Raw genomic sequence first — 23,798 nt, 5'->3', positions numbered from 1 at the left:
ATTTTAAAAACCTGAAAAAAGTTTGTTTACATTTGTTTAACTTTGCATGCGCACGTTCAACTTTTTCATGCAGTTGTGATAGCCTAAATAACTTACGCTCCAGGAGTTTGGTGAAATAGCTCCAATTTAACGGTGGTTAGACTAGGCACACAGACAGTCGTACAGGAACACCATAAAGTGAGAATATAGCTAAAAACTCAAAAAGTCTAGTTTCCTGAAGGCCCGTCTCTTCATTGTCTGCACTGCAATCATATCTTAATGGCTTCAATCCTTTCAGCTTGGAGAAAAGATTGCATCATGAAAAAGTACTATGCACTTGAAAAAAATAGGCACATCTCAACTTTTCGACTGTACTCTTAGGTTCCAAATAAACGGGCCCCCCCGCTTGTTAATTTTTCGAAAATTTTCCAACCCCCCCGGACCTTATTAAGACCCCCCCCCCCGTTTATTAATCTCGAAGAATATTTTCAGCTGTCAAAGAGAAGGTCCCTTATTTTGCTCTAAATAGCGTGATTTTAGCCTATTTTTACCTTATTTTTGGGTTTCAGAAGTACAATTTCCAACCCCCCCGGCAATTTAGGGTCCCCCCCCCCGTTTTATTAAAATCTAGAAAATTTTCCAAACCCCCCCCGTTTTATTCGAACCCCCCCCGTTTATTTGGAACCTAAGAGTACGTCTGAATGGACCACAATGACATTCCTTAATTTTTCTTTTGACTGCAATCACAGCGTACGCAGGTGGAGCCCGGGCCTTAACTAGGATTGGTCTATTTCAGATGGCGCAGAACTTGTTGATAAATTTGAAATTTTATACGCAGTATCATCTTATCATCTTACTATTGTTTATTAGGCAAAGTAGCAATAGCGAATTGTTGAAATATATAGCAGCCAATGAAAAATAAACAAGCTATTTCTGATTGGTTACCTTGTTGATTTATTCACCGCTATATATTTTGCCTACATCTATTTAGTGAATGATCATGACATATATTATTGTAAGAAAAAACAAACAAACAAGGAGATGTGAAAGTCAGTAAGATAATGATACCATGATTTTCGAAATATTTTTTTGAGAAGCTTTTCCAGCTTTTCCTTGAATTTTATTTAATTGTCAAGCTGCATGAATTCTTCAAGTATTTTGTTAATGGAATATGATTGTTTTTTCAATCAATCAATAAATAATTAAATTAATCAATTATTCCTGATTATTTTTTATGCTTTAATTTTTAAAGCATTAACAGCTTTATAAGTGCATGACATGACCTTTCTATGGGGGCATTTAGTGAAAGCTATGACTAGTTAACGTCTTTTTAAAGTTCATAACGTCATTTTTGCAATTAGATTCTTAATTACTCTTAAGGGATTTGATTAAAAAGCAATTATTTGTTAAAAGTGTTAAAGAACCTAAAACTAAATTTTTATGTTCAAATACTAAAATCAACTTTTCGACTATGGTCAGAGGCTTCAAAATTTTGGATGTTCTTATAAAAAAACGTAAATAAGTTCAACGTCTCTCTTTGATTATTATGCTTCGAGTCTCAAATCTTAATGATTTGGTAAGCAGATAACTGTCCAAATTTTTAAAAATGTCTCAATACTTACCAGCATTTTTGCGTTCCACTGTATTTTCTTTATAACGAGCCAAGCTTTATTACGCATCTGCATAAAAGTCAGTAAACCATTAAGAAATCACTAGTAAACCCAATGTTTACATCAGGTTTATGCAGTGCAGATATATAGAGTTTTCATATTATGTCAATACCATCCCAGCTGGCACACAACGTTGTTTCAACGTTTATTTAACGTTCACAACGTCCATATAACGTTAAATGAACGTTGAAACAACGTTGTGTGCCAGCTGGGATATTCAATATCCATCCAAGGCAGTCTCAGGAATACATTGTGACATTTTTGGTAGTAAGTATACACGCTTTTTTTTTTATAAGAATGGTGTTTTTTCATTTCATCATGGATATTCTTAACTTTTTGGCAAAAATCATCCAAAAATATTCTTACAGTATTCTTAGGTTAAGATCGAAATTGGCAAATCTACAGGTCAAAATGCATTAAAAATGGCATTCTTAGGTTAAGTTGCTAAATTCCATGATGATGATATTCTTAGCATATTCTTAATTTTTTGGCCATTTTCATCATGGATATTCTTATAAAGTGTATTCTTTTAAAAAAAAAAGCGTGTATTATTAATCATATTATTTTCTAATGTTTGTATTTTACCTTTCACTAAAAATGTAAAAAATAAACTCAAAGGTTTCAAATTCGAATTTTTTTTCCATATGTATTTCATTGATGTGCATAGGTTTTAAATTGATCAAAAACAGACCTGGAAAAATGTCAAATATATACTCTCAGCGTGGTTCTGGTGGTTTAAACCTGGGGATCCATTCGAGGATTTGAAACTCAAAATTAAACTGAATGTAGACTAAAATTAGGCTATTTAGAGCAAAGTAGATTTTTCTTTGAAAGCTGAGTAGCCCAAAATCAAAGGGGTAGTCCATATAAAGTTTCAGGAAATTATAAAAGGAATCGAAACTTGATATTTACAGGAAATCCCAGACTCACAATCTAAATCATTCAAATCTTAATCCTACTCGATTTGGTCGAATAATTCGAGCATCAATCGAATTTAAACGTTTCTTAAGGCCGTTTTTCAGTCGGTGGAAATTCAGCTTGTAAAGTGTTTTGCGCATGTGCGCACATCCGGGGGGACACTTGATTTTTAAACGACGGCATGTGCCGCCAAAAAAATGGCTTTCAAAATCGGACCCTTACAGTGCAGCTCTTGAGCAGTGAAAAGGTTAACGAGTACCTCACTAAAAACCGGGATTTTTCATCCCGTTTCTTAATTAATTTAATTACTTAATCAGCTAATTAGTTAATTGCGTAGAAAAAAGCGGATGACGTCTAGCTAGACGTCATCCTATACTAGTATAGGCTATGAAAAGGTAACCTTCGGTGTGGATTCATTTCGTATCTTATTTTGCTGGACCTACCGAAAACGAGCCTGAGATGTCGACACAATGGAAAAAAAAACAAATTGAAAAGGGTGCGAATTAAAACTATAAAGATATATTAGATTTTTACTATCAGACAATTCAATAGTCCCCAAATACACACTTACAGCGTATCCAGCTAAAAGAAGACCCTTGTACTCTATCAAAAGTAAACCCTAACAGTACATTTCGAGGGTCTCGAAAAACCTACCTTCAAGGGCGGCACATGTCGTAAGTCGAACCATATGAGTACCCAGCTACTACCCAACCATGAAGCTTAGATGATCAAATTGAATGTTTCAATGATCAATTTACAATTTCGTTGGAGTTTAGGTGTTCGGGTACACCATGTAAAATAAATCATGGTATTATATTTCTTGCCGAACATAAGATAGATCGTTAGCAATTCGTAAAAAGTAAAATGAGTTCTAAAATACAAGAAGAAGATTTTCCTTATATTAAAAATTTACAAAAATATTGCGTGTTAAATAACACTCTAATATATAGTCCAAAATACTATTAATTTATTTTCATAAAAATATTGAAATCAATGCAAGATTTTTCTTTAAATAAAAATTTGAAAATTTTATAGTCACCCGTAAAGTTAAAGTTTAGAAGAATATAAAGGTCGTAAGAATGGGCGATAATTCATGATATTCGTGACGTAATGTTTTAAACGGAAGCACTCAAAAAGCAATTAAAACAATAAAACTAGTTGCAAACGCCCGGGCTATTTTGGGTGTTTCCGTATAAAAAATTACGTCATGAATATCATGAATACAAGATATGATAAATAGGTATGTAGAATCGTCAGATTCGAACAACCAACGTCATTCGATCTCCCTCAAGAAAATAAGACCTAATTTGAAAAAAATTTAATTTTTTGCATGTAACTGCCCGGGGGGCTACTAGGGTTGTGAGCTGTCGGGGGGGGGGGGGGGTGCCGTCCGACTTTCGACCTTTGAGGGGACTAAAAAGGAGAAAACAAAAGAAAATTTTGTGAATTTTACGACCCTTATTGGAATAAATTTGACCAATTTTGACCAAATTTCGATCTTTCGAGGGGTAAAAATTTGAAATTTTACTATTTCTCCGACCCTTAGTGGGACTGAAATTTGATTTTCTGATTTTTCCATAACCCCCCCCCCCTATGTAGACCATTTTTGGGCAAATAGTGCCTTTAGCTGGAGAGAAATTTAGATGAAAGATATCATTACATTCTATAGGCGAAAACCAAGAGGCTGTTGTCACTGTTGATAAGGTGGTGGTGCATTACCCTGGTATTGAGGTTGATGGTACCCAGCAGACTGCTGATACCCTGCTGGTTGTTGCTGGTACCCTGCTGGTTGTTGCTGGTACCCTGCTGGTTGTTGCTGGTACATACCAGGCTGTTGCTGGACCACTCCAGGTGGGTAGTAACTAGTACTAACAACAGTAGTAAAGGAGGTGCCAGGTGGCCATAGTAAACTCATGATATTGAAACCTAGAAAATAATTTAGGCCACAAGGTCAGGTTTCCAGAGAGAACCCATTGGCACAGAGCGACTTTCCTTCTTTACTCCCAATAGCCTTAAAAGCCGAATTCGTGTTTTGGTATATACCGTACTAATTTTGATGAAGAGTAAAAAATCTGAGAAATTTCTCTGTTCGGCTTATGTGTGAAATAAGAGATAGAACGGAAAATGTTTTCATACTTGCTTGAATGAGTTTTTGAGCAAAAAAACATTTTAAAAAATACACCAGCATACAAAATCATTAAAGAATCAAACATACTGTAGCCAATGATTGTGTGAACAGAGATATTACAACGTAAAACACATCGACCTTTACAGATCTTTATCAAGAAGAAATCAGAGTAATTAAACTAACTTACCATTTTGGAACACTGCATTATGGTAAATAACAGGCTGAACTCTCTTGATCGAACTTTCAACCACACCCCTAAAAAATGGAGAGAGAAAACTCTGGTTTCACTAGAGTAAAAGACCAAGAGGAAGACCACCAAAGAGATGGTCCTTTGAGTCGAAAACCACCTTTGTTAACGACGATCTCTAAGCTGTCAGGGGTTCCCATGGCTTGTGTACCAAAGCTTTAAGCAAGATTCTGCAAATAAGAGACCAAGAGGAAGGCACCTAAGAGATGGTTCGATCAAAACACAAGATTGCCGCTCCTCACTGTGGAACGCAACACAAGAGACCGTCTGAAATGAGTAAAGTTCGTCAGAAGGGTCGCAAGGGGTCGATAGACAGAAAATGCAAACATTCCATTTTCTGCTTTTTTTTGCTAACATCATCAAGAAATCAAAAAAAATTATCAGAAAGCAAAGTTCAGCCAGAAGAAGAAGTCTTCTTGTCTAGATGTAAGCCAACCTTTAACGATAATGTAGTTTTTAAACAAAAGTGACGTTATCAAATAATATCTGACGTCAAATATTTTTATTTCAAGATCGATAAAAAGGATAACACGATTCATTTTAGATTAGGTAGGAATTTAGATTCTGAAAAGTGCGGTTACTAGCGTCAGTAGTACTCACTTATTTCTCGATAAAATTGATAGAAAGCCAATTTTATTGAGATTTTAATAAAAAACATTGATAAAGAATAGTTTAAAAGAAGTAAAGTAATGAATTCTTATGTTGATTCAGCAAATTCATCGAGTTTAGAAAATAGTATGGATGTTAAAGACTTCCAAGGTAAGATATTTGTTTCATTTTTCTTTTGGACAAATGTGCTGACAGGGGAAAAAGATACCCGAAGTTGATATGCTATTTAAAACAAGTTGAGATGAAAAATGCTAGCACTACTCTTGATATGATAACGAAAAAAGCCGTTGATAAGTTGTGGGTTAAATCTTAGACTGGGGTCGTTTATAATCAAGTAATACAAATATTGGTGTTTTATAATAAAACAATAATTGTAACAGGATAATATCAATTTGGCCATGTTATAACTTTTTGCTTCTTTTGCTTATGTCTGAATTAGTCCTGGCTCAAGCCCTGGCCAAAAAAGCCTTAAAAGACTCAAAAAATGATGTATTCGTGCCCACAGCGGTAGATACATTATCGGCCCTTTTTACGCCGGCCCTTATTGACGTTATTTTTTTTGCCGCTGGCGTAATAAGGGCCGGCATAAGGGGTCAGAATTAAATTAGGGCCGGGCTAAAAATGAAAAACATTGAGCTTAGGCGTGATAATAATGAAATAAGGCGTTGTGGTAATAATGAAAAAAGGCGTTGTGGTATAGTGGACATCAACCTTGATTCCTGTGCAGGCGACCAAGGTTTGATTCCCACTCACAACAGTTCACTTGGCAAGTGAACAAACCTTCGCCCGGGTCAACCCACAATCATGGACAAAAGGTTGTAGACAAATGAAATTTCAGTGAAAAATGATGAGAAATAGAGCAAAATGACTCTTCAATGTGTCTGAAAAAGGAGGGAAGTTAAGAAAAACACTTTCAAAGTCGTTGCATTGCTTTTGAATTGCTTTTGAATTGCTTTTGAAGGAACCACAAGCAAAAAATCAGCGTTTTGATACTGGTGTAAGCCAAATAATCAAGCCCTTGTGGTTAGACTGCAGTGGGTGACTTTCAAAGACTTTGAACAGATTTGAATGGGTTTGTAAAGCACCCAGAACCTCTTGGGAACTTGTTTTTGATCGATATTGAAGTATTTTGCAAATATTGCAGAAGTCTACAAATCTTTTGTCCATGATTGCATGCCATGTGAGGGGAATTGGGTAGTCAGTTCAAGGTGCTGACGGGATGCTTACTCAAAGCATCTATAGTTGCGAGAATGGGCTCCCAGAGCCTCCTGTAACTCAACCATAATAGAAATAAGGGCCGGCGTTAAATTAGGACCGGCGTAAAAAGGGCCGATAAGGTAGTTAACACAAGAGGTGACCAATGGTTGCCTCTAATTATCAATCACTGCGATCGCAAAATAAACAAGAATTTTATATATAATCTAATTTCAGGAAGTCAGACATCACTTTCCCCATTTCGACAACATTCAATTCTCGTCCAAGAAGAAGCAATTCACCTTGGTAACGAATCCCTTTACAAAAACACGTGGCAAGAATTGAACACTTTGATTCACAATCTCATCTCTTATGATGAGAATTTCCGATTGTCAACAGAGGATCATGAGCTGAGAATCGAAGAAGATAGTGAAGGGGTGCACCGAATGACGGATGTGGAAGATTTACAAGAGGCTTATTGCTTTCTCAGATTAAGGTCAGTTTGAGATGAATTCGACCTTAGCAGTCCTTTTATTAACAGGAAATATTGACGGCGATAGCATGGTGGATTGACTAAACATTGTGCAATGTGCAATGTGCAATGTAGTAACCGTAGTGCAGTGGTATAACATCCGGCTACGGTTCACAAGGTTGTGGGTTCAACCCCCAGCCGGGTCATACCAAAGATTCTCAAAATGGTACCTGATGCCTCTCTGCTTGATATGCTCAGCAATTAAGAGAAGGATCAAGGGTAAGTGGAAAAATCCAGTGAGAAAGAGTGGCGCCCTCCCCTACCTTCGGATAGATAGCTATCAAAAGAGGAGCCTTCGGGTCGCCTCCGACTGCGGTCGCAGACTTACTTTTTAACACCGCCCCTGCACCCTTCCACCACACAACTAATTTACAGGTTGATTTCGCCAGAGACGTAGCAAAACATTAATTTGTGAGTACGTAATGTTTTAAACGGAAACACCCATAAAAAAACGGATGTTTGCCATCAATTTTAAATTTAAGCAATAAAACTAGTGGCAAACGCCCGGACTATTTGGGGTGCTTCCGTATTAAACGTTTTAATTTATGAATATCAGGGATGGAGTAAGATAAGTATGCAAAGCAGCTTGATATGAAAATATCCAGCATACTTCAACTCAATTCCTTTAAATTCTCAAATAGATATATGGAGTTAGATGAGTGCCGAACCCATTACGAAGAAATCCTTCAACTCTTAACACAATACACGGACCACTTAATTCAAAACGGATTGTCATTCCTGACACCAATCCAGGGAGAAATATTAAGTTCTTTGGCAAAAACGTTTGTTCGTTCCAGTGAATTGGTAGAAGATTTTGATGTCTGTGTGAAGACTGTAAAAGAAGATTTTGAAGAGATTGACAGCGCTGTGGAGGAGAGTTCAGATATTGAATATCTGAAAGCATCGTATCAATACTTGAAAGGAAGGTAAGTGAAGGAAAACAAAACCTTTTTGAATTCATTTCATCCAGCGGGCAAGGGTCACTTACCTTACATTGAAGAATCACTGATATCAGCTTACAGTCATAAACTTGAACTTATAAGGCACCGTGGTATAGTGGTCATTAACCTTGCTTGCTGCACAGGCGACTGAGGTTCGATTCCCATTTGCAGCGACTCACTTGACAAATGAACCATGCCATGTGAGGAGAATTGTGTAGTCAGTTCAAGGGTGCTAATGGGGTGCTCGTTCAAAGGGTCGATAGTTGCAAAATGGGCCTCAGAGCCTCCTGCAACACAACCATTTAGAAAAAGAAATATAAATTTTAGATTACTCACTTGCATAACGCTAACTATTTACCTCTTTAAGAACGTCTGATCGCTGAAATTAGTGAGACAACATTGATAATTACTCTTTGATCATCCTAACCTATTTTTTCTTTCAGTTTCGCCGAATTAGAGAAGAATATGAGCTTCCATGAATTACAATCACAACTTTATAAAGATCATTTGGAATACAAAGGCTTAGATGAAACATCAGTATGCAGTGATGACGAACAATCATCTCGAACGTCCATTGAGGATTATGATGATTCTCTTAGTCTGGAAGGAGACGAGGAGTTAGAACGATTACTATCTGGTGAAAATGCAGATGTTCACCGTGAAGCTTCCGAGCTGCCAGTAATCTTAGAAGGTTTTGAAGGAGGCAGAACCGATTCTCCACAACAGATAGAACAAAATATTGGACAATCTCCTAAGCCTTCTGTGATTTCCGAGGAAGACGGCAACGCGAGCACAATGTCTACCATTCGAGAGAAGACATCTCATTCAAAAGAGCTTGTAAAGACAACCTCAAATAAATTGGGATCTGGATCACGTGTTCAAGAGGAGTCTACCAGAGGACGTAAAACAAGGCCAAGAAAGACTAAGTCAGTCAACCATCGGAAGCGTTCAGTTTGTCCTCAGAGAGCCAGCAAAGATTCGAAATCAGACTCAGAACAAAAGAAATCGCCTCAAAAAATAAAGTCAGTGAAAAAAAGAAAATTAATTTCCATTGACAACTTTGAACCGAGCAGATTATCAACAAAAATATCTTTCTCGGCAAAGAATTCGAAATTGATTACCCATGAACATAATGCCGAAGAAGAGAAGAAAAGCTTGAACATTCCCAGTAACGAAGAAAAACCAACCCGAGGAAAACTTTTACCACAACGCCCAACAAAAAAAGTAAAATATTTACCTCAAGATTTTCCAAAGAAAACAACTCTGAAAGACCTGAATGATCAAAAGCTATCATCACAATCAAAGATATTGCCATCAATAGTAACACTCCAAGAAAATCAAAACATCACAACAAATCCTCCCAAACAACAAACCAACCAATATAAAATGCTATCAAAAAGATTACAAATTAATAAGCCAACATTAAAACGCGTTCCTCGACCACCAACCAACACACCAATCAAAAAAATACAAACCACACAAAAACATCAAGTTAAAGAAACAACCTCATTCCTTCCAACACCACCTTCACCAAAATCCACTCACAAAACATCTTTCCAACGAAAACGCGTATCTTTTGCTCCACCACAATCTTTATTCAACATCTACAAACAACCATTGATCAACCTTACATACTCTCCTCGAAACCATTGAAAACCTACAACCGCCCAAAACACCGCCATTTTCTACACCCTAAGGCAACACATCGAACCCTAACTCAACGAAGCTCTTCTCGTCCAAGTGAATAAAACTTGTACTTTCAACATCAAAAAGCGAAAATTCACCATTTCCCAGCGTCATCAAATAGCCAACAAAAGAAATCAACGAATCTCCACCACTGAAGAGCGTTTCTGTTCAACAACCTTTTACCTCGAAAAAAGCAATATTAAACACAAAAATACACCCTCCCCATATTTAATTCTATAAATATACTCATTCTGCAGAAAATCTTATCATGTCTCACTTTTATCAACCAACCCCTTTTTCGTCCGAATTTGTCCATAATTTTTTTCGTTCATTTAGAAGTGTCTAAATAGGTGACCTAAAAAAGTCGCACCTTTGAATAGCCGATATTGCAAGGACTTTTCATCCTAGAAATCAATTTGATCAACCCAAATTTAATCTCATGCTTCCCTATCAATAACAACGATTCAGTCAAAGCAAGATTTGAGACGGCAAATGTATTTTACACAGCAAATTAGCACATATTCTTGAGACTTTGGTGAAGAATACAGAATTTTAAGACGGAAAAACCTCTTTATATTCCTCGCTAAGACAAACATTCGTCTGAGACGATAGAACTTTTTTTAGCACTAAGATTAAAATAAAGTTTCGTGACTTACAGTACACACTTCTTGTAGATGTGGAAGGGTACAAAACACAATAAGAACAGCGGGAAGCAAACACACCAGAAGCATTTTTGCGTGATCACTTCACATGCACAACAACGATCGAAAAATGTTGGTTCCTCAACACCGTTCACTAAGTAAAGATCACAATGTGTTGCATAAGTCACCGAATCTGTTTGATTGGGCATTCGAACATTATTAATGAACCATGTCTTGATCGATTCACTGAGTGAGATCTAAAATAAACATGAGAATAGAGGGTTGGTAATACTAAAATTAGTCGATATAACCAATACATAAAGTTCCTATCAGCAGATTCATGTAAAAGTCACGTCGAGTAAATATTTGATTGGCTGAGTGCTAAGATTACCTCATACTTTGGATATTTCAATAAATTTTTTAGCCAATCAAAGCATTACTCGACGTTTTCATGACTTTTTTACACGAATCTGCTAATAGCAAATTCATGTATTGCCATGTAACGGCTAGCCAAAGCATCAATCATTATTATTTTTCCCACCGTGTTGTAACAAAGAAAATCTCACTCAAAAATAGTCTATAAATAGCCTCTAAAGGCCTTCAAATTTATTTCCTCCCATGAAGCAAAAGCCACATCCCTAAATCCAGGGTCCAGACGATATTAGCTAATAAAAGTAAAACCGTTGTTAGGGAAGAAAACCTTACCCCAAAACCACGCAATAAAGATAAAAAGCCACCTAAAAAAGCTCAGCAACATGAAAATAAAAATAAAATTCTGTTACCGTCACTCTAAACTTTTTGTCTTCTCTTAACAATTGTGATGTTTTATCGTACGCCTCTTGGAACATTTGGGAAATCTGGGGATGAGCTGTATTCACCATGGCAACATATTCTTCCGTGTGCTGAGTATCTTCAACGTTGGCTGACTCATTTTGGTAACGGTCTCGATTTACTGAGTACGGTTTGCTGCAAAGAGCTGTCGTTAACAGAGGTTTGGAGCGAATTTGATGCATGAAGGCGTCTAAATCAGCTTGCGTTCGAATCTGAAACAAAAACAGTCGAATGGTAAAATTCAGCTTTCATGATTAAAAATCGATGCTCATTGTTGAAATCACTCGGGTCATTCTAAATTTGAATTGAACTAATTCTAAGTGCCTCAAAAAGACAAATCCTCGGCAAATAGTTCAATGCTGTAAATCGATCTAACAATGGTCAAAGCAAGGTTTTTGAAAAAATGGATCTATGAAGCGTGTTCCTGAAACTTTGGTGAATTTGGTGATACAGAAAGGGGTTTTTATAAGCTTCATTGAAACGAACCTTCGCTTGAGAAGGAAGAACTTTTAATAATGAACAAGACCCGATTAGTTCGAATTATAGCGAGAGTGTATACCTACCTCAATGAATGTCTTTTGACCCATAATTCTTTTCTCAGCACTATGAACCATTACATTCACTGCATCATTGAAACAACGCAATTTGCCAGAGCCTTGATCAACTATCCAGCCTTCAGGTTGGTTGCTTACAAATTGTGCTTTGTTGTAAAGTGAGATCAATACTTCGGCAGAAGTGGTGGGTCCAGGTGCACCTGCCATCACTCGCTTCTTCATTCAATGTTTATTATTTTTTTTCTTCATTTTATTTAAATCTTTTAAAGAAAGAATGAAATGAAAAAATTATCGAACATATTGAGGAGAAGATAACTGCCAGCTCGACGTGTCTAACTTTTTGAAAATATCTTATCGGTAAAAAAACACGCCGACAAAAAATGACCAAACAATAGCTTGGTGACAAAATTATTTCAATGATAATGTAATTAAAAGAGTTTGCTAAGATGGTTGAACGTGTACACCGCCCTGGGCTCGACTTGTTCTCGCGTCGGATCTTAGCAAATGTTTGAAAAACGAGTAAAAAAACATGTGGGCCGAATTTCAGTCAAATCAAACTACTCAAACTACGAAGTCTCAGGGCTGCCCCCTCCCATAGTTTGGGGATAAATAGACAATCTCATGAGAATAGGGGGGGGGGGTTGATAATTTCGTGTGTAGTTTAAACATATAAAAAAAATTGAATAAATTAATATCATGAAGAAACCACCACAGATGTAGGATACACGCATCCCTGATTTTCCTCGATTACGATATAGTGGGTGCGCATCATATATAAAATTCCCGTCCGAGAGTTATTCCAAAATTGGGGTAACCTGTTTAAATTTATTGCGCTTCGAGAAGGATTGGCATGCTTGCGAGTTAATCATCTGCGATGGAGCGCTTGTTTTAACAAAAATGGCAAACTAATATTACCCTTCAAAAACACACAGACAATTAGATTGTTTCATAGAGGTCAATAGACCGGCGAAATATACTCCTATAATAATAATAATAAGGGCAACTCCTCGACGGAAATTTTAAACACGATACGCACCCCTTATATCAAAACATATCAGAGGGGATGCGTGCAGCCTACCCCCAGACGTGCCCATAAAACTATGCAATTCATACAAAATCAAAACTTTACTCTAAAAGATTAGTAAAAATTAGGTTTAATATATTTTCCAAAAAACTCAAATCGAAAAACACTAAAAGTCGAAACTATAGTGTATAACTTATATCTACAGCTAAAAATCTAAAAAAATGTTTTAGAAATCTTTAAAAAATATGTGAAAAAATAAATTAAAAGCATAACCACTCTATTATATCACTATCTTTGAAATACCTACTCAAATCATAAAAAAATCAATAAAAAGCATTTACACTTTACCACGTTTTTACTACTAATCAAACGACTTCAAAAAAACAGTCAGGACAGCTGAATAACCATTATGTTTTTATTTATAGGCTAAGTAATGTACACCCAAGGGACTGAATCGAGGTAAACCATTACACGGACGAAATGTACCGAAAGGGACTGTGAAGGCCAATAAAAAAAACTTATTGGTGCACACTTTTTTTATAAGAATGGTGTTTTTCCAAATTTCATCGTGGATATTCTTAACTTTTTGGAAAAAATCATCCTGAAATATTCTATTAAGATCCAAACCCAGCCTATATCTAGCATACAATGTATACGTCAAGTAACTTTTGCCACTTTTGTAATATTTCTTATAGCATTGCTGGGGAATAATTGGCAAATTACAGGCTAAAGGCTCTTAAAACAGCATTCTTAGCTTCAGTTGCCAAATGGTATTCGTAGCATATTCGTAATGTTTTTGTTGGCCAGTTTCATCATGGATATTCTAAAGTATATTCTTATAAAGGGAAAGGCGTGTATGCCATCCCTTATTGTCATCTTTTTTGTATTTGCGACATCTCTGCACCCTTGAGCTGCAATTCTTAGAGTACACTGAGATTCCCGTCGACTAGAAAATTATATCCTAGACAACGGTAATCCAACAATTTTGTTTTATAAAACCAACCTCATTTAAATTAATTATGTACATTTATGTTACAAAAAAAAATTGATTAATTTAATTTTCAAATAAAAAACATTTTCAAAAGTATCCATTAGGCTTCTTCTTTTGAAAGCTAAGAGATGATAAGTGTAAGCGTTGTGTTGGTGGTTGCGGCGGTTGTGGTTGTGGTTGACTTGATTGCTGCTGTTGTTTTTGTGATAAAAATGAACGCTGACCCGAATCTCTCCCTGAAATAATCAAACCAAGTAACATAGTTTGGAAATTGTCTACAAGATAACTTGCCAGAAGATGTTTTAAGTATAGCGATAATGTTATTAATGGTATGATACTATTACTATTTAGTCTGGATTTTAGTAAATTTTTGAGAAATTTCAAAAATTTTACAGTTCAAGCAAAACATGGAACAAAATTGGTTCAATAGAAGATATATAAGCTCTATACTAAATATCAACAAAAAAACATAAAAACTGAAATAGTATTGGCAAAGATCAACACAACTGTTTGATAGGACCCTGAAAGATACCTCAGTATAATTAAGGAAAAATAATCGCATATTATTTCACTAACTTGCAAGAGGTGAAAATAAGCCTTTGTGTCGTGAATAAGTATCTGTTTTGTTGACCAGACTGCTACTCGATATGGAATCTGATTGGTTGGCCTTTAAAGAAACATTTCGTATGCTCCATACATTGTCCAAGTCAATCATGTCTTTGGAAAGAAAGAAGATAGAGGAGTGGATTGGGTCCGAAATTTCGTAAAAAAAGTCATAAGCCATAAAGTGCCATAAAGTACCATAAAGGAAGATAGAAATGCTGATACGCTTGGATTATTTGGACGGATTATTTTAGTAATAGTTAGCTGTGAAGAATCGAAAATCAAAGGGTTGAATATCAAATCGAAAAAAAATCTGTAATAAGATTCATATTGGAGACTAAAACTTTAGCTAAGGAGGGACGGATTTAAAAATTGCAGGGTTTTTTTGTTAGACAAACCTTTCGTACGTTGATTGTGTTTCATCCCTAAATGTGATAAGTGATTAGGAGACATTATTTTGGTTTGTTGAACAAATTTCTCACTGTCTCCATCTTCTTCAAACTGATCCCAACTATTCTTTTTGCTCTTCATTCCATTGTACGCAAAACGTTTTGCACTTTGCTTCTTATCTATTAAAAATTTAAATAGGAACAAAATTTGAAAAGTGATGAAGCTAAAACCAACAAGCCACATGCTGAACAGACCTACCTTATGATGAGAGTCAGATAAAAAATAACTAGAAAAGAACAATAATAATGTCTAGCACAGAATCAAAATAGCATAATGAGAAGAAAATATCAAATAAAAAGCACATCTCTCATCACTGAGTCCATAGTGTGCACCCCCCCCCAGAATAGTGGGGGGAGGGGTTTGCTGATTTGGGTCGAAAATTTTCAGGTGGGATTTGGGGTTTTCCAGGTTTTAGGTGGGAGAAACAAGTTAAGGTGGGAGTTAATTTCTTTAGGTGGGACTTTGGTGGGACTTTGGGTGTTTTGGAAAAAGTTAAAAGTAAAATTTCTTATTTTCAGATTTTATGATTTTATGATACATTTTTTTTATATACTTCATAAATGTATATAATAGACATAATATATTTTGGATTTAACACAGGTTAAATTGTGGCTTAACTTTTATTTGATAAGCGCTATATACAGTATTCGAATGGCTGGGTGGCCGCCCTCCGCCATCTGAGTCTACTTTGCTAATAGCCATGTGACGTCATCTTCAAAATGGCCATCACATCTCCCTGTTCAAGTCAACGCTCTAACTGAAAGCTGATAGGATGAAATATTTTACCTCCCTCCCTCCCTGCAGTTATGATTGTAGGCGATCCTCACTTATTTATACTAATATTGTAGTTATCGGGACAAATTTTCCCCAAAACTTCTTATTCGAGGATTAGCCATAATTTCATGCCAAACTTATATCTACCGACTCACACTTACTTCTAAGCCGTCTGACTACTTGATTGGTTTCTACCCCTAATGTAGGTCATAGGCAAATGGAAAGTTAAACATATGTAATATATTGCATCTTCATATTACGGTAAAGAAATTTTGTTTTGTTCCTCGAATTTTTGTTTTTAGCTGGGATCTGGGAGTCTGGGGATAAGGTGGGACCTGAATTTTCAGGTGGGACCTGGAACCCCCTTGCACACTATGCGTGAGTGGTTAAAAAGGTGATAGGAAAACAATACTGTCGTCCACAATTTTGAATTGGAAATGTGCTTTGTTTGATCTGCTATCTTAGCAAAGAAAAACTCATTGCAGCAGTAATCTTTTAGAAGCTCATTATTTTGACTTGAAGCAAGCTTGAAAAAGAGTCAAAGGGTCACAAAAGAGTCACATGGCGTATAAGAATTTTCTGGGAAAAATTGTCTCCGCCATTTCTTAGAACACGGTAATATCTATCTTTCTGGAAAAAATCAGAAAAATCTAATGAACCAACTTCACACAAAGTCCAAAAAACGCTATTTTTGGGTGGTTTTTGGCTGGTTTTTGGACCAAAAACGTTTTTTTTTTCAAAAATTGGGCTCCGTCGCATTTTAGGCATTGTCATTTTGCATTGTTGTGCCAAAAAAACTAATGACCTAATCCAAAGGAAAGCTGTGGTAACAGATGAACAAATGAAAGAACAAACAGACAGACATGGGTTAATAAAGACCTCCAAGGTAGGTCCAATAAAATACAGCTATTTGATTTCTCTAAAATGAGCTTTTTTACCAATCATACAAACATGGGCAAGGTAATGAAATATTAAAATTACATACCCGGGTACACCAAAAAAAAAGTATACAGGTTTGTCGAGATATTGTGAGCTTCAGGATTTAAATTTTTTGTTTGTTCTTTTTTTATTGTTTAGAGGATGCTCTAACTTGAATTTTGAGCTATCATACATTAAATTTGAAAAAGTAGTTCGAAAGTTATTTCCAAAAAACTGACTTTTTTCCATTTCGAAATTTCAAAGAATCATTAAAAACATCAATCACGCTAAAAATAAGACAAAATGACAAAAATACAATTTCATTGTTTTTTTGTTCCTTTTTCTCTTATATTTTGCCAACAGTTTGTCCATCTTATTTGAACGTCATGAACATTTCCAACATCAGCAAACTCTCAATGCAGACCCAAGTTGCAATTGCAATTGCAAGAAATGCTAATTTTTTCTGGAAAAAACGGTTTTATCCACTTTTTAGAGAACCTTGCCTTTTAACTAATGAAGCAAGAGCAGCACGTCTAAAGGTTAAATTAAAGGACCTCCGAGGTAGGTTCAAAAACTTCTTCATAGGGTCCTCCAGGATTCAGGTACCCCCAATAAAATTAGGTACCCCCAACGATTTAGGTACCCCCAAAGTTGTTTGGATTCTTAGGTAGCCCCCAGGATTTGGTACCCCCATTGAATTATGTTTTTAGGTACCCCCTTTTATTACGTAGCCGATTAGAAGAATTTCTGCTCTTTTGTCATTCCTGAAATCTTAAAGGTTTTTGGGGTGACAAAAATGCAATATCGTTATTTATTTATTTATTTACTCAAATTGAACCACTCCACGTCCGTGGGCAAACTACAAATTTCTATTTATAAAAAAAAAAAAAAAAAAAAAAAATTGTTGAATTTTAATCTCCTTAACTGGGGTACTACTGTAAAATGTAAAGGACACAAGAAAGAAAAAGTAGTAAAAACGAAGGGTTTGGTTGAAAATTGAGAGATTGTGTAAAGTTAAGAAAAATATCTCACACAGAAAAAACAGCCCCCACCCTCACTGACGAGATTACAGGTCCCCCTAAACATATCAGGTACCCCCTGAAAGTGGGAATACTTCCAGGTATATACCTGGCTTTTTGACACCTTTTTTTTTAGGTACCCCCACTTAAAGTGGGGGGGGGGGGTGACGCCATGTTCTTGGAGTTAAATATAGCAATTAGCATATACCAGAGATCATTTTAAGAAGACTTCATCTTTTTAGCATTTTTCTTTAACATTGCCAATCCATAAAACCTTTTCATAGAGCAATTACTTGATTGAGCAGATTTAAACAAAATTTTTGCTTGGAATTTTTATTATTATTAAACATAAATATTTACTCAAGTTAAAATATTTGCTCAAATTAAAGCAAATTTTGTGAAGTAGCTCATCCAGTGAAGACTAGTAGAGACAAGACTAGAGAGGATTTTGTTGTCATCTTTGGAATGTTTCACTTTTGTTTTTAAAACCTACATAAAAACACCAAAACAATAGAATATAAAATATATATTCCAAAACTCTGAAGTTTATGAAACTATAAATTCCAAAAATCCAAAGTTTTTGAAACTATAAATGTTTCTCAAAATTGTTGTAAAAAGTTGTATGGATTAGCAAGCTACCCAAGCAAAACCAAAAATTTATTCCATATGTATACACTGGGCCACTTTGTTTTTTTATCAGGCAGTAATGCCACCCAGTCTATCAAAGAAAGCCATAAGTGGCGGTCCCAGCCACGGGTAACAGACGCTCAGGAAAAATTCGTCAAATTCGTAGAGGCAAAAAAATTGCTAAGTACAAACATCCAAAAAAAGACAGCCAAGTGAACACTGACACAAAGAAACGATCAAGAGTTTTCAATTGGTTACTAAAACAGAATAAGACAAAAATGCAGTGAAATAAAAAAAAACAAAGAAAACATTCTAGCTGTAGTAATGTTTATACATTCACAAATAAATCCACTTTCTGACCAGCAAAGCACCAGCAAAGTTTCAAACCACGCTGTAGCATTACTGGCAATGAATTCTGACATGAAAAATGGGGGTCCAGTTCCCTGAAAAGGGTCTAATAACACCGCTGAATGATATATCTTTACATTAACATTTGTTTTCTCATAAATCCAAAAATAATATACTTTGTAAAAATTATACACTGTTGTGTATAAAATTGTTTGGGAGGTAAACGAACGTGTTTTTGCCTGCGAGGGGTTAGGGAAAGTGGGTTTTCAGATTTTTAACTTTTAAAAGCGATCTTTTTTTGGCAAAAAAATTTCAGCATGGTATAATATCATGTAGAAAGAACATACTATCACAGCTCAGATAAATTTGTTTAGATTTTTGCCCGACTCATAGTTTGAAAATCCATTGTGTAGCTCCAAAAAAATTACCAAAAACCATTACCCCCCTGTGGACCACGCACGACACTACTGTTTTTTGGATTATTTTACACTTGGAAAGGGCCATCCCAGAAAATCTTTGTTACCCCGTTGGACGACGTGCATTTTCTAATTTTTTCTAGTTTCAGAAATAATTTTTCTTTTCCAGTCAGTTAGTCACACTAGGAAATCTAGCTTTCAGAAAAAACAACATCAGTCATCTACAGGATGTATTTGCACAACAAGGATGAGAGTTACCTGAATCGAGTTCGCAAGACAATTAATTAAAACTTGAAAGTTTGAAACAAAATAAATCGTGCAGCAGCCAAAATCAACCTACCAAAATTTGTCATTCAATTCCCGAGACAGCGCTTCGATTTTTAAGGCCTGGTTTATACGCTAAAGAAAAAATAATTCCGCATATGTAAATGGGTCATTATTTGAGGTCCGGCAAAATTTCCGGTGGTGCGCGGATCTAGGTGGGTTCTGCCTCCCCCGTAGATCTTTTTCTTGGGAAGTTGATCTTCAAATTAGTTTTCAAGGTTGGCTTGGCTCAAATTTTTTCATCTATGGCTCAAATTTTAGGCAATTTCTCAAAGTTTTTGAAAATGTTAATTTCATTAAAAAGCCATAAATAACCCGTATTTTTGCATGAATCCCTTTAGAAGTTTTTTGCCGCATTTTTTTGCTTGAGAGTCAAGCAAACGATAAAGCGCTTTCGCAGCAATAATCTCTGATAGGCATTTTGGCGGGACGCTAGAGTGACTAGTTGCCAGTGGTGGTGGTCGGAAATTCAGATGAAAATCCATGTATATACTTTTGCCAAATGCATCAGAAATTCCACTCTTTTTTGCCTTTTTTAATTCAACTGCCTTGGAATTTCACAAATTTTCTTCTCTTGCCTTGGAAATTTCAAATTTTGTCGAAAACTTTTGTGCCCTCAACAGAAATACCGTGAAGTCGGTAAATTGCATCAGTGGGGAGGGAAATTTGCATAGCCATCAAATGACTGACCAATATCCCAGTATGGATTTCGTGTAACTAACGCCGAAGTTCTTCAGCGTACAACTGAAACGTTTTTGGCGCATTGGCGTAAGGGTACTTACAAAGATTGTTTGATTTTCAGTTGGCGTAAAGTAATAATTCCAGCTCGGCGTGAATGACTCCATAATCCATCGATTTTTAGATTTTTAGCTTCCGTTTGGCTAAATTTGCTTTCGCTCGCTTGCGCTCGCGTCAATTTATTAATTATGTTGGCGCATGCGCCTCTTTTCCCATCTTGCACCCTTATTGAAAAATTGAATGTTGGTACAAAAGAAATTTTGCTTGGCGTGAGGCTTGCTGCACGGAAAAATATCTTCGGCGCGAGATTTCGTGGAATCCATACTGGCCAATATCAAAGCAGAAAAATTTCAAAACAAATGAACTAATGAACTACGCAGCTTTGCTCGCAGATCTACTCTACCATTTTTGTTTTGATTTAACTTTGTATTTTAATGACCAGACACAGTCAGGACCTCTTTGGTCTTTTTTAACATTAGTTCGGATAGAATAAAAACATACCTGATCAACACAACCAAACCTTCTGTCTTGCGTTTACTCTTTCCTTCCCAACAACTTTCGTTTTTGCTTATGTAGGTTTTAAAATCCACAAGTAATGAACCTTTTATAGCTTTATCTGAATAAATCTGGTTGAAAACCTTTTGTCAGGTTTCATTCCGTACGTTTTTTATCCACGTTGTGAACCGGTTTCCCCGATTTCCTGATAATTAAAAATTGGAACTTTCCCGTGGGCGCGATTGGGCGTACCGCCATCGCGAAATATTTTTCGTGAAAATTTACCGTATTCTAACGCTAATATAATCTAGATAGGAAACAAATATTAAATTTGATCTTTTTTTTCTCGTATTTCTAAATTTCAAGATAAAAAGTACTATCTACGAATTATTATTATTAACGGGCGTTGAATCGACATTGACATATTTAATGATGTCATAATCAATGCCGTGCATATGTGTCAGCGCCGTGCATATTTTGTCAACATCCTTTTCATTGGATAAATACCACTAAAATATACAAGATAAGTAAACATAAATTTATCGCCCGCGAGCACGGCTTAGCTAAGTGCACCTCTCTTATTCATTATCTAAGAATTGGAGCGGGCAAAGATTACCGCGCGGCTGATAGCGGACGAAGGTTTTTTTGAAGATATTTTCCGTTATAATCCAAGGTAGAACAAACTAAACATAGAAAGGGAGTATTTTTTAGTGCTCTATACGATGATCGGTATTTTTTTTGAATTCTATGTTTAGATTTTTCTACCCAGCCCTGTTGCTATGTACGCGCGTCCTGTTGCTAAGACCTTTGCTTGAAATCGAAAGCGAAACCAAGATTATTTAGCGCACACTGCCGTTTGCGTAATATCGATAAAGTGAAATGAGGTCCTGACTGACCAGACAGGTCATTCATTTGAGGGCTATGCATGTTTGCCTCCACGATGCAAGTTACCCAATCTCACGGTACTGTGTCGTCCGTCCGCCCCCCCCCCCCCTCCTAAGCCTGCCTGTTACAGACTCAAATTCTGGAATGGCCCAAACTCTGCTGAGAAATTTTAACAAAGGTTCCAGAAAAAGCAGGACTTTCCTAAAAGCTTTTCCTAATTATTTGGTCATACGAATTAGAAAATCCATAAAATTTGCACTATTTTCTTGCTTAGTATCGAAACTAGCTACAGCACTTAAAAATTCTTGAATCCTTATGCTATGGAAATCCTGAATTTTTTAAAAAGAAAATTGTAAACATAACTGGGAACCGCCCATTCATTCTTCCTATGATGTTTTTTTCAACTGACAGACGCACTTTTTGAGTTGAAATGAAGGAGATGGATCTAAAAACGACACTTACCAAATAACTTCATGTCATCTTCAGGGGTTATTGAGTGAACCATCTCCTTCAACTGGAAACTGGAGGGGTGTTCAACTGGTAAAACACTGGGAAATCACGATCAGTATTTTGTTGGTTTCACATTTTTCTGAGTTTTCAAGTCAGTGTGGGACATAAGTTCTTCCATTAGATAGCGGATCGAGCTACGGCTCATGAAATTTCTTCTTGTAATATATCAGCGTGGTTTGACTCGAATACGTCAAAGATCTAAGTAAGAGCACAGACCTGGAATTAGAAAATGGTGAGAAAGTAGTGGAATTTGGCGTGTAAAGCGGGCAAACTATATCGCCTTTCGTAATCGGTTTTTCACCCGCTCTACGCGGTACGAAGTATCAGTCTTTAGGTAATCTCCTATAATTGTCAACAAATAAGACAGTCGGGTTGACCCAGAAAATACTATTACCATCAAGTCGAATCGTATTTTAGTAAACTGGGCGAAGCATAGTATAATTATTAAACCTCACAGTATATAGTCTGGTTGAAGGTGACTTGAGAAAGGCAGTACCGGAGTTCCTGAAAATTGGTTGCCACGTTTTTAAGTCTGTATAGTAAGTTTTTTTTTCTTCTGTTTTTTTTATGGGTTGTTATTGTTTCTTACATTCTTCTTAAAAATCATCAAGGAATGTTGTCCTATTCATTTCTTCTTTTTATTTAAAAATAGTTACTTATTTTTACTTGCTTTTCTGGGCGGGCTTGCTCTCCGGGATGGGAAGGAAGAGAAAGAAAAGTTATGGCATGCCAGAAGCGGAAATGGGCCATTCCAGAAAATTTTTGTTACCCCCGCCCCGTCAGACGACGTGCATTTTTTATTTTTTTCTAGCCTTGGAAATAACTTCTCTTTCAGTTACCGTAGAGTCGTTTAATCTCGACATACGTCTTGCAATCTCGACACCGGATCTGTAGAATAATCAAAACAAACCTTGAATGAAATTCTTGGTATCATTCTTATCGAACAAGTTCATCCATCAAACTAGAAGTTCAGTAAACATTGCAATCCTTTCAATTAAAAAGAAAGCCAAATTATAAGCAGTTTTACACAACACACGAAACGCATGCAAACTTCCTCGTAACTTTCTCGTGTCCATCATTAAAATTTTACTACTTTATTACGCTTCAAGTCACGTGATAAAAATAATTCGCGCGCTTAGCCTGGTTTCCTTCCTTATATATAAAAACACACGCTCTAGGCGCTAACAGGCCGCACGCCGTGATGGCGGTCACATTAAATTCAAAAGGAAACCGGGTTCTTTTTATTATTTTCGGTTCACGGTAAAAATGTCTACTAAAAAATTCCTCGCGTGCAAAATGTTGTGTTGTTATGTTTTAGACATCTTCGTTGAAAGCATGCTAATTAGTTTTTAGCGATTACTACATCGTTAAAGTTTTCTTTTCAAATATAAGTATAAGTAATAACACTTCACATTTCTCATATTATATTAACAATCTGTGACGTGATAGAGAGAGAGTACATTTTAGTGATTGATTGATAACTTTGGTATGTATTTGTTTATGTTTGATTTTTTATTTCGAAGACCAGCCTACAGCTATGTCGAGATTGCAAGACGTATGTCGAGATTAAACGACTCTACGGTAATCACACTAGGAAATCTAGCTTTCAGAAAAAACAACATCAGTCATTTAGGCGGTCATCGAAAAATTTTTCTATTCGCGTCACCCGCCCGCATCAAATCTTCCGCTGATTTTCCGGTGCGGAGATGCGGAAAAAAATCTGGGAAAAGCAATTTGTTCTTATAA

The 23,798-nt window shown here is 36.1% G+C and overlaps 4 protein-coding genes across 6 annotated transcripts in view; 1 reads left to right on the top strand and 3 right to left on the bottom strand.

Annotated features, from left to right (window-relative positions):
- The window catches only part of LOC136808936 (endothelin-converting enzyme homolog), a gene marked incomplete at its 3' end in the record, with an annotated part of 34,071 nt that extends 32,318 nt beyond the window's left edge, over positions 1–1,753 (bottom strand). For both annotated transcript variants that reach the window (XM_067065516.1, XM_067065509.1), the window contains 1 exon segment: positions 1,602–1,753.
- Positions 1,754–3,338: 1,585 nt separating this feature from the next.
- LOC136808918 (uncharacterized) lies at positions 3,339–12,190 on the bottom strand. The gene is made up of 5 exons (XM_067065482.1): positions 11,940–12,190; positions 11,328–11,588; positions 10,561–10,802; positions 4,883–4,950; positions 3,339–4,493 (listed from the first exon to the last, which is right to left on the bottom strand). Exons 1-5 carry the CDS (start codon positions 12,150–12,152, stop codon positions 4,258–4,260), a joined length of 1,020 nt encoding a protein of 339 aa, XP_066921583.1. The 5' UTR covers positions 12,153–12,190; the 3' UTR covers positions 3,339–4,257.
- LOC136808819 (uncharacterized) lies at positions 5,518–10,394 on the top strand. The gene is made up of 4 exons (XM_067065368.1): positions 5,518–5,701; positions 6,983–7,241; positions 7,919–8,203; positions 8,662–10,394. Exons 1-4 carry the CDS (start codon positions 5,632–5,634, stop codon positions 9,869–9,871), a joined length of 1,824 nt encoding a protein of 607 aa, XP_066921469.1. The 5' UTR covers positions 5,518–5,631; the 3' UTR covers positions 9,872–10,394.
- A 686-nt stretch (positions 12,191–12,876) lies between the features above and the next one.
- Positions 12,877–22,216, bottom strand: LOC136808899 (uncharacterized). 2 transcript variants are annotated; one of them, XM_067065474.1, is made up of 4 exons: positions 22,005–22,216; positions 14,956–15,117; positions 14,522–14,662; positions 12,877–14,181 (listed from the first exon to the last, which is right to left on the bottom strand). In XM_067065474.1, the coding sequence occupies exons 1-4, from the start codon at positions 22,045–22,047 to the stop codon at positions 14,033–14,035; spliced, it is 495 nt and encodes a 164-aa protein (XP_066921575.1). In that variant the 5' UTR covers positions 22,048–22,216; the 3' UTR covers positions 12,877–14,032. The 2 variants fall into 2 exon arrangements, with proteins under 2 accessions (XP_066921575.1, XP_066921570.1); XM_067065469.1 differs by having other exon boundaries at positions 12,887–14,181; positions 14,947–15,117; positions 22,005–22,211.
- Positions 22,217–23,798: the final 1,582 nt, after the last annotated feature.

Source organism: Clytia hemisphaerica, unplaced genomic scaffold (assembly GCF_902728285.1).
Source record: "Clytia hemisphaerica strain Z4C2 unplaced genomic scaffold, Clytia hemisphaerica genome assembly, whole genome shotgun sequence".
Taxonomy (NCBI): Eukaryota; Metazoa; Cnidaria; class Hydrozoa; order Leptothecata; family Clytiidae; genus Clytia; species Clytia hemisphaerica.
This window is presented reverse-complemented; position numbering and strand designations above follow the sequence as displayed.

Excerpts from the sequence above, each read along its gene's own strand:
- LOC136808819 (XM_067065368.1), top strand. The coding sequence starts at position 5,632 with ATGAATTCTTATGTTGATTCAGCAAATTCATCGAGTTTAGAAAATAGT. Across the intron at positions 7,242-7,918 it reads TATTGCTTTCTCAGATTAAG|ATATATGGAGTTAGATGAGT; the intron begins GTCAGTTTGAGA and ends ATTCTCAAATAG. Across the intron at positions 8,204-8,661 it reads TATCAATACTTGAAAGGAAG|TTTCGCCGAATTAGAGAAGA; the intron begins GTAAGTGAAGGA and ends TTTTTCTTTCAG.
- LOC136808918 (XM_067065482.1), bottom strand. The coding sequence starts at position 12,152 with ATGAAGAAGCGAGTGATGGCAGGTGCACCTGGACCCACCACTTCTGCC. Across the intron at positions 10,803-11,327 it reads ACAAAAAGTTTAGAGTGACG|ATCTCACTCAGTGAATCGAT; the intron begins GTAACAGAATTT and ends TGTTTATTTTAG. Across the intron at positions 4,494-4,882 it reads TAATGCAGTGTTCCAAAATG|GTTTCAATATCATGAGTTTA; the intron begins GTAAGTTAGTTT and ends ATTATTTTCTAG.
- LOC136808899 (XM_067065469.1), bottom strand. The coding sequence starts at position 22,047 with ATGGTTCACTCAATAACCCCTGAAGATGACATGAAGTTATTTG. Across the intron at positions 14,663-14,946 it reads ACACAATCAACGTACGAAAG|ACATGATTGACTTGGACAAT; the intron begins GTTTGTCTAACA and ends TTCTTTCCAAAG. Across the intron at positions 14,182-14,521 it reads CTTATTTTCACCTCTTGCAA|GGAGAGATTCGGGTCAGCGT; the intron begins GTTAGTGAAATA and ends TGATTATTTCAG.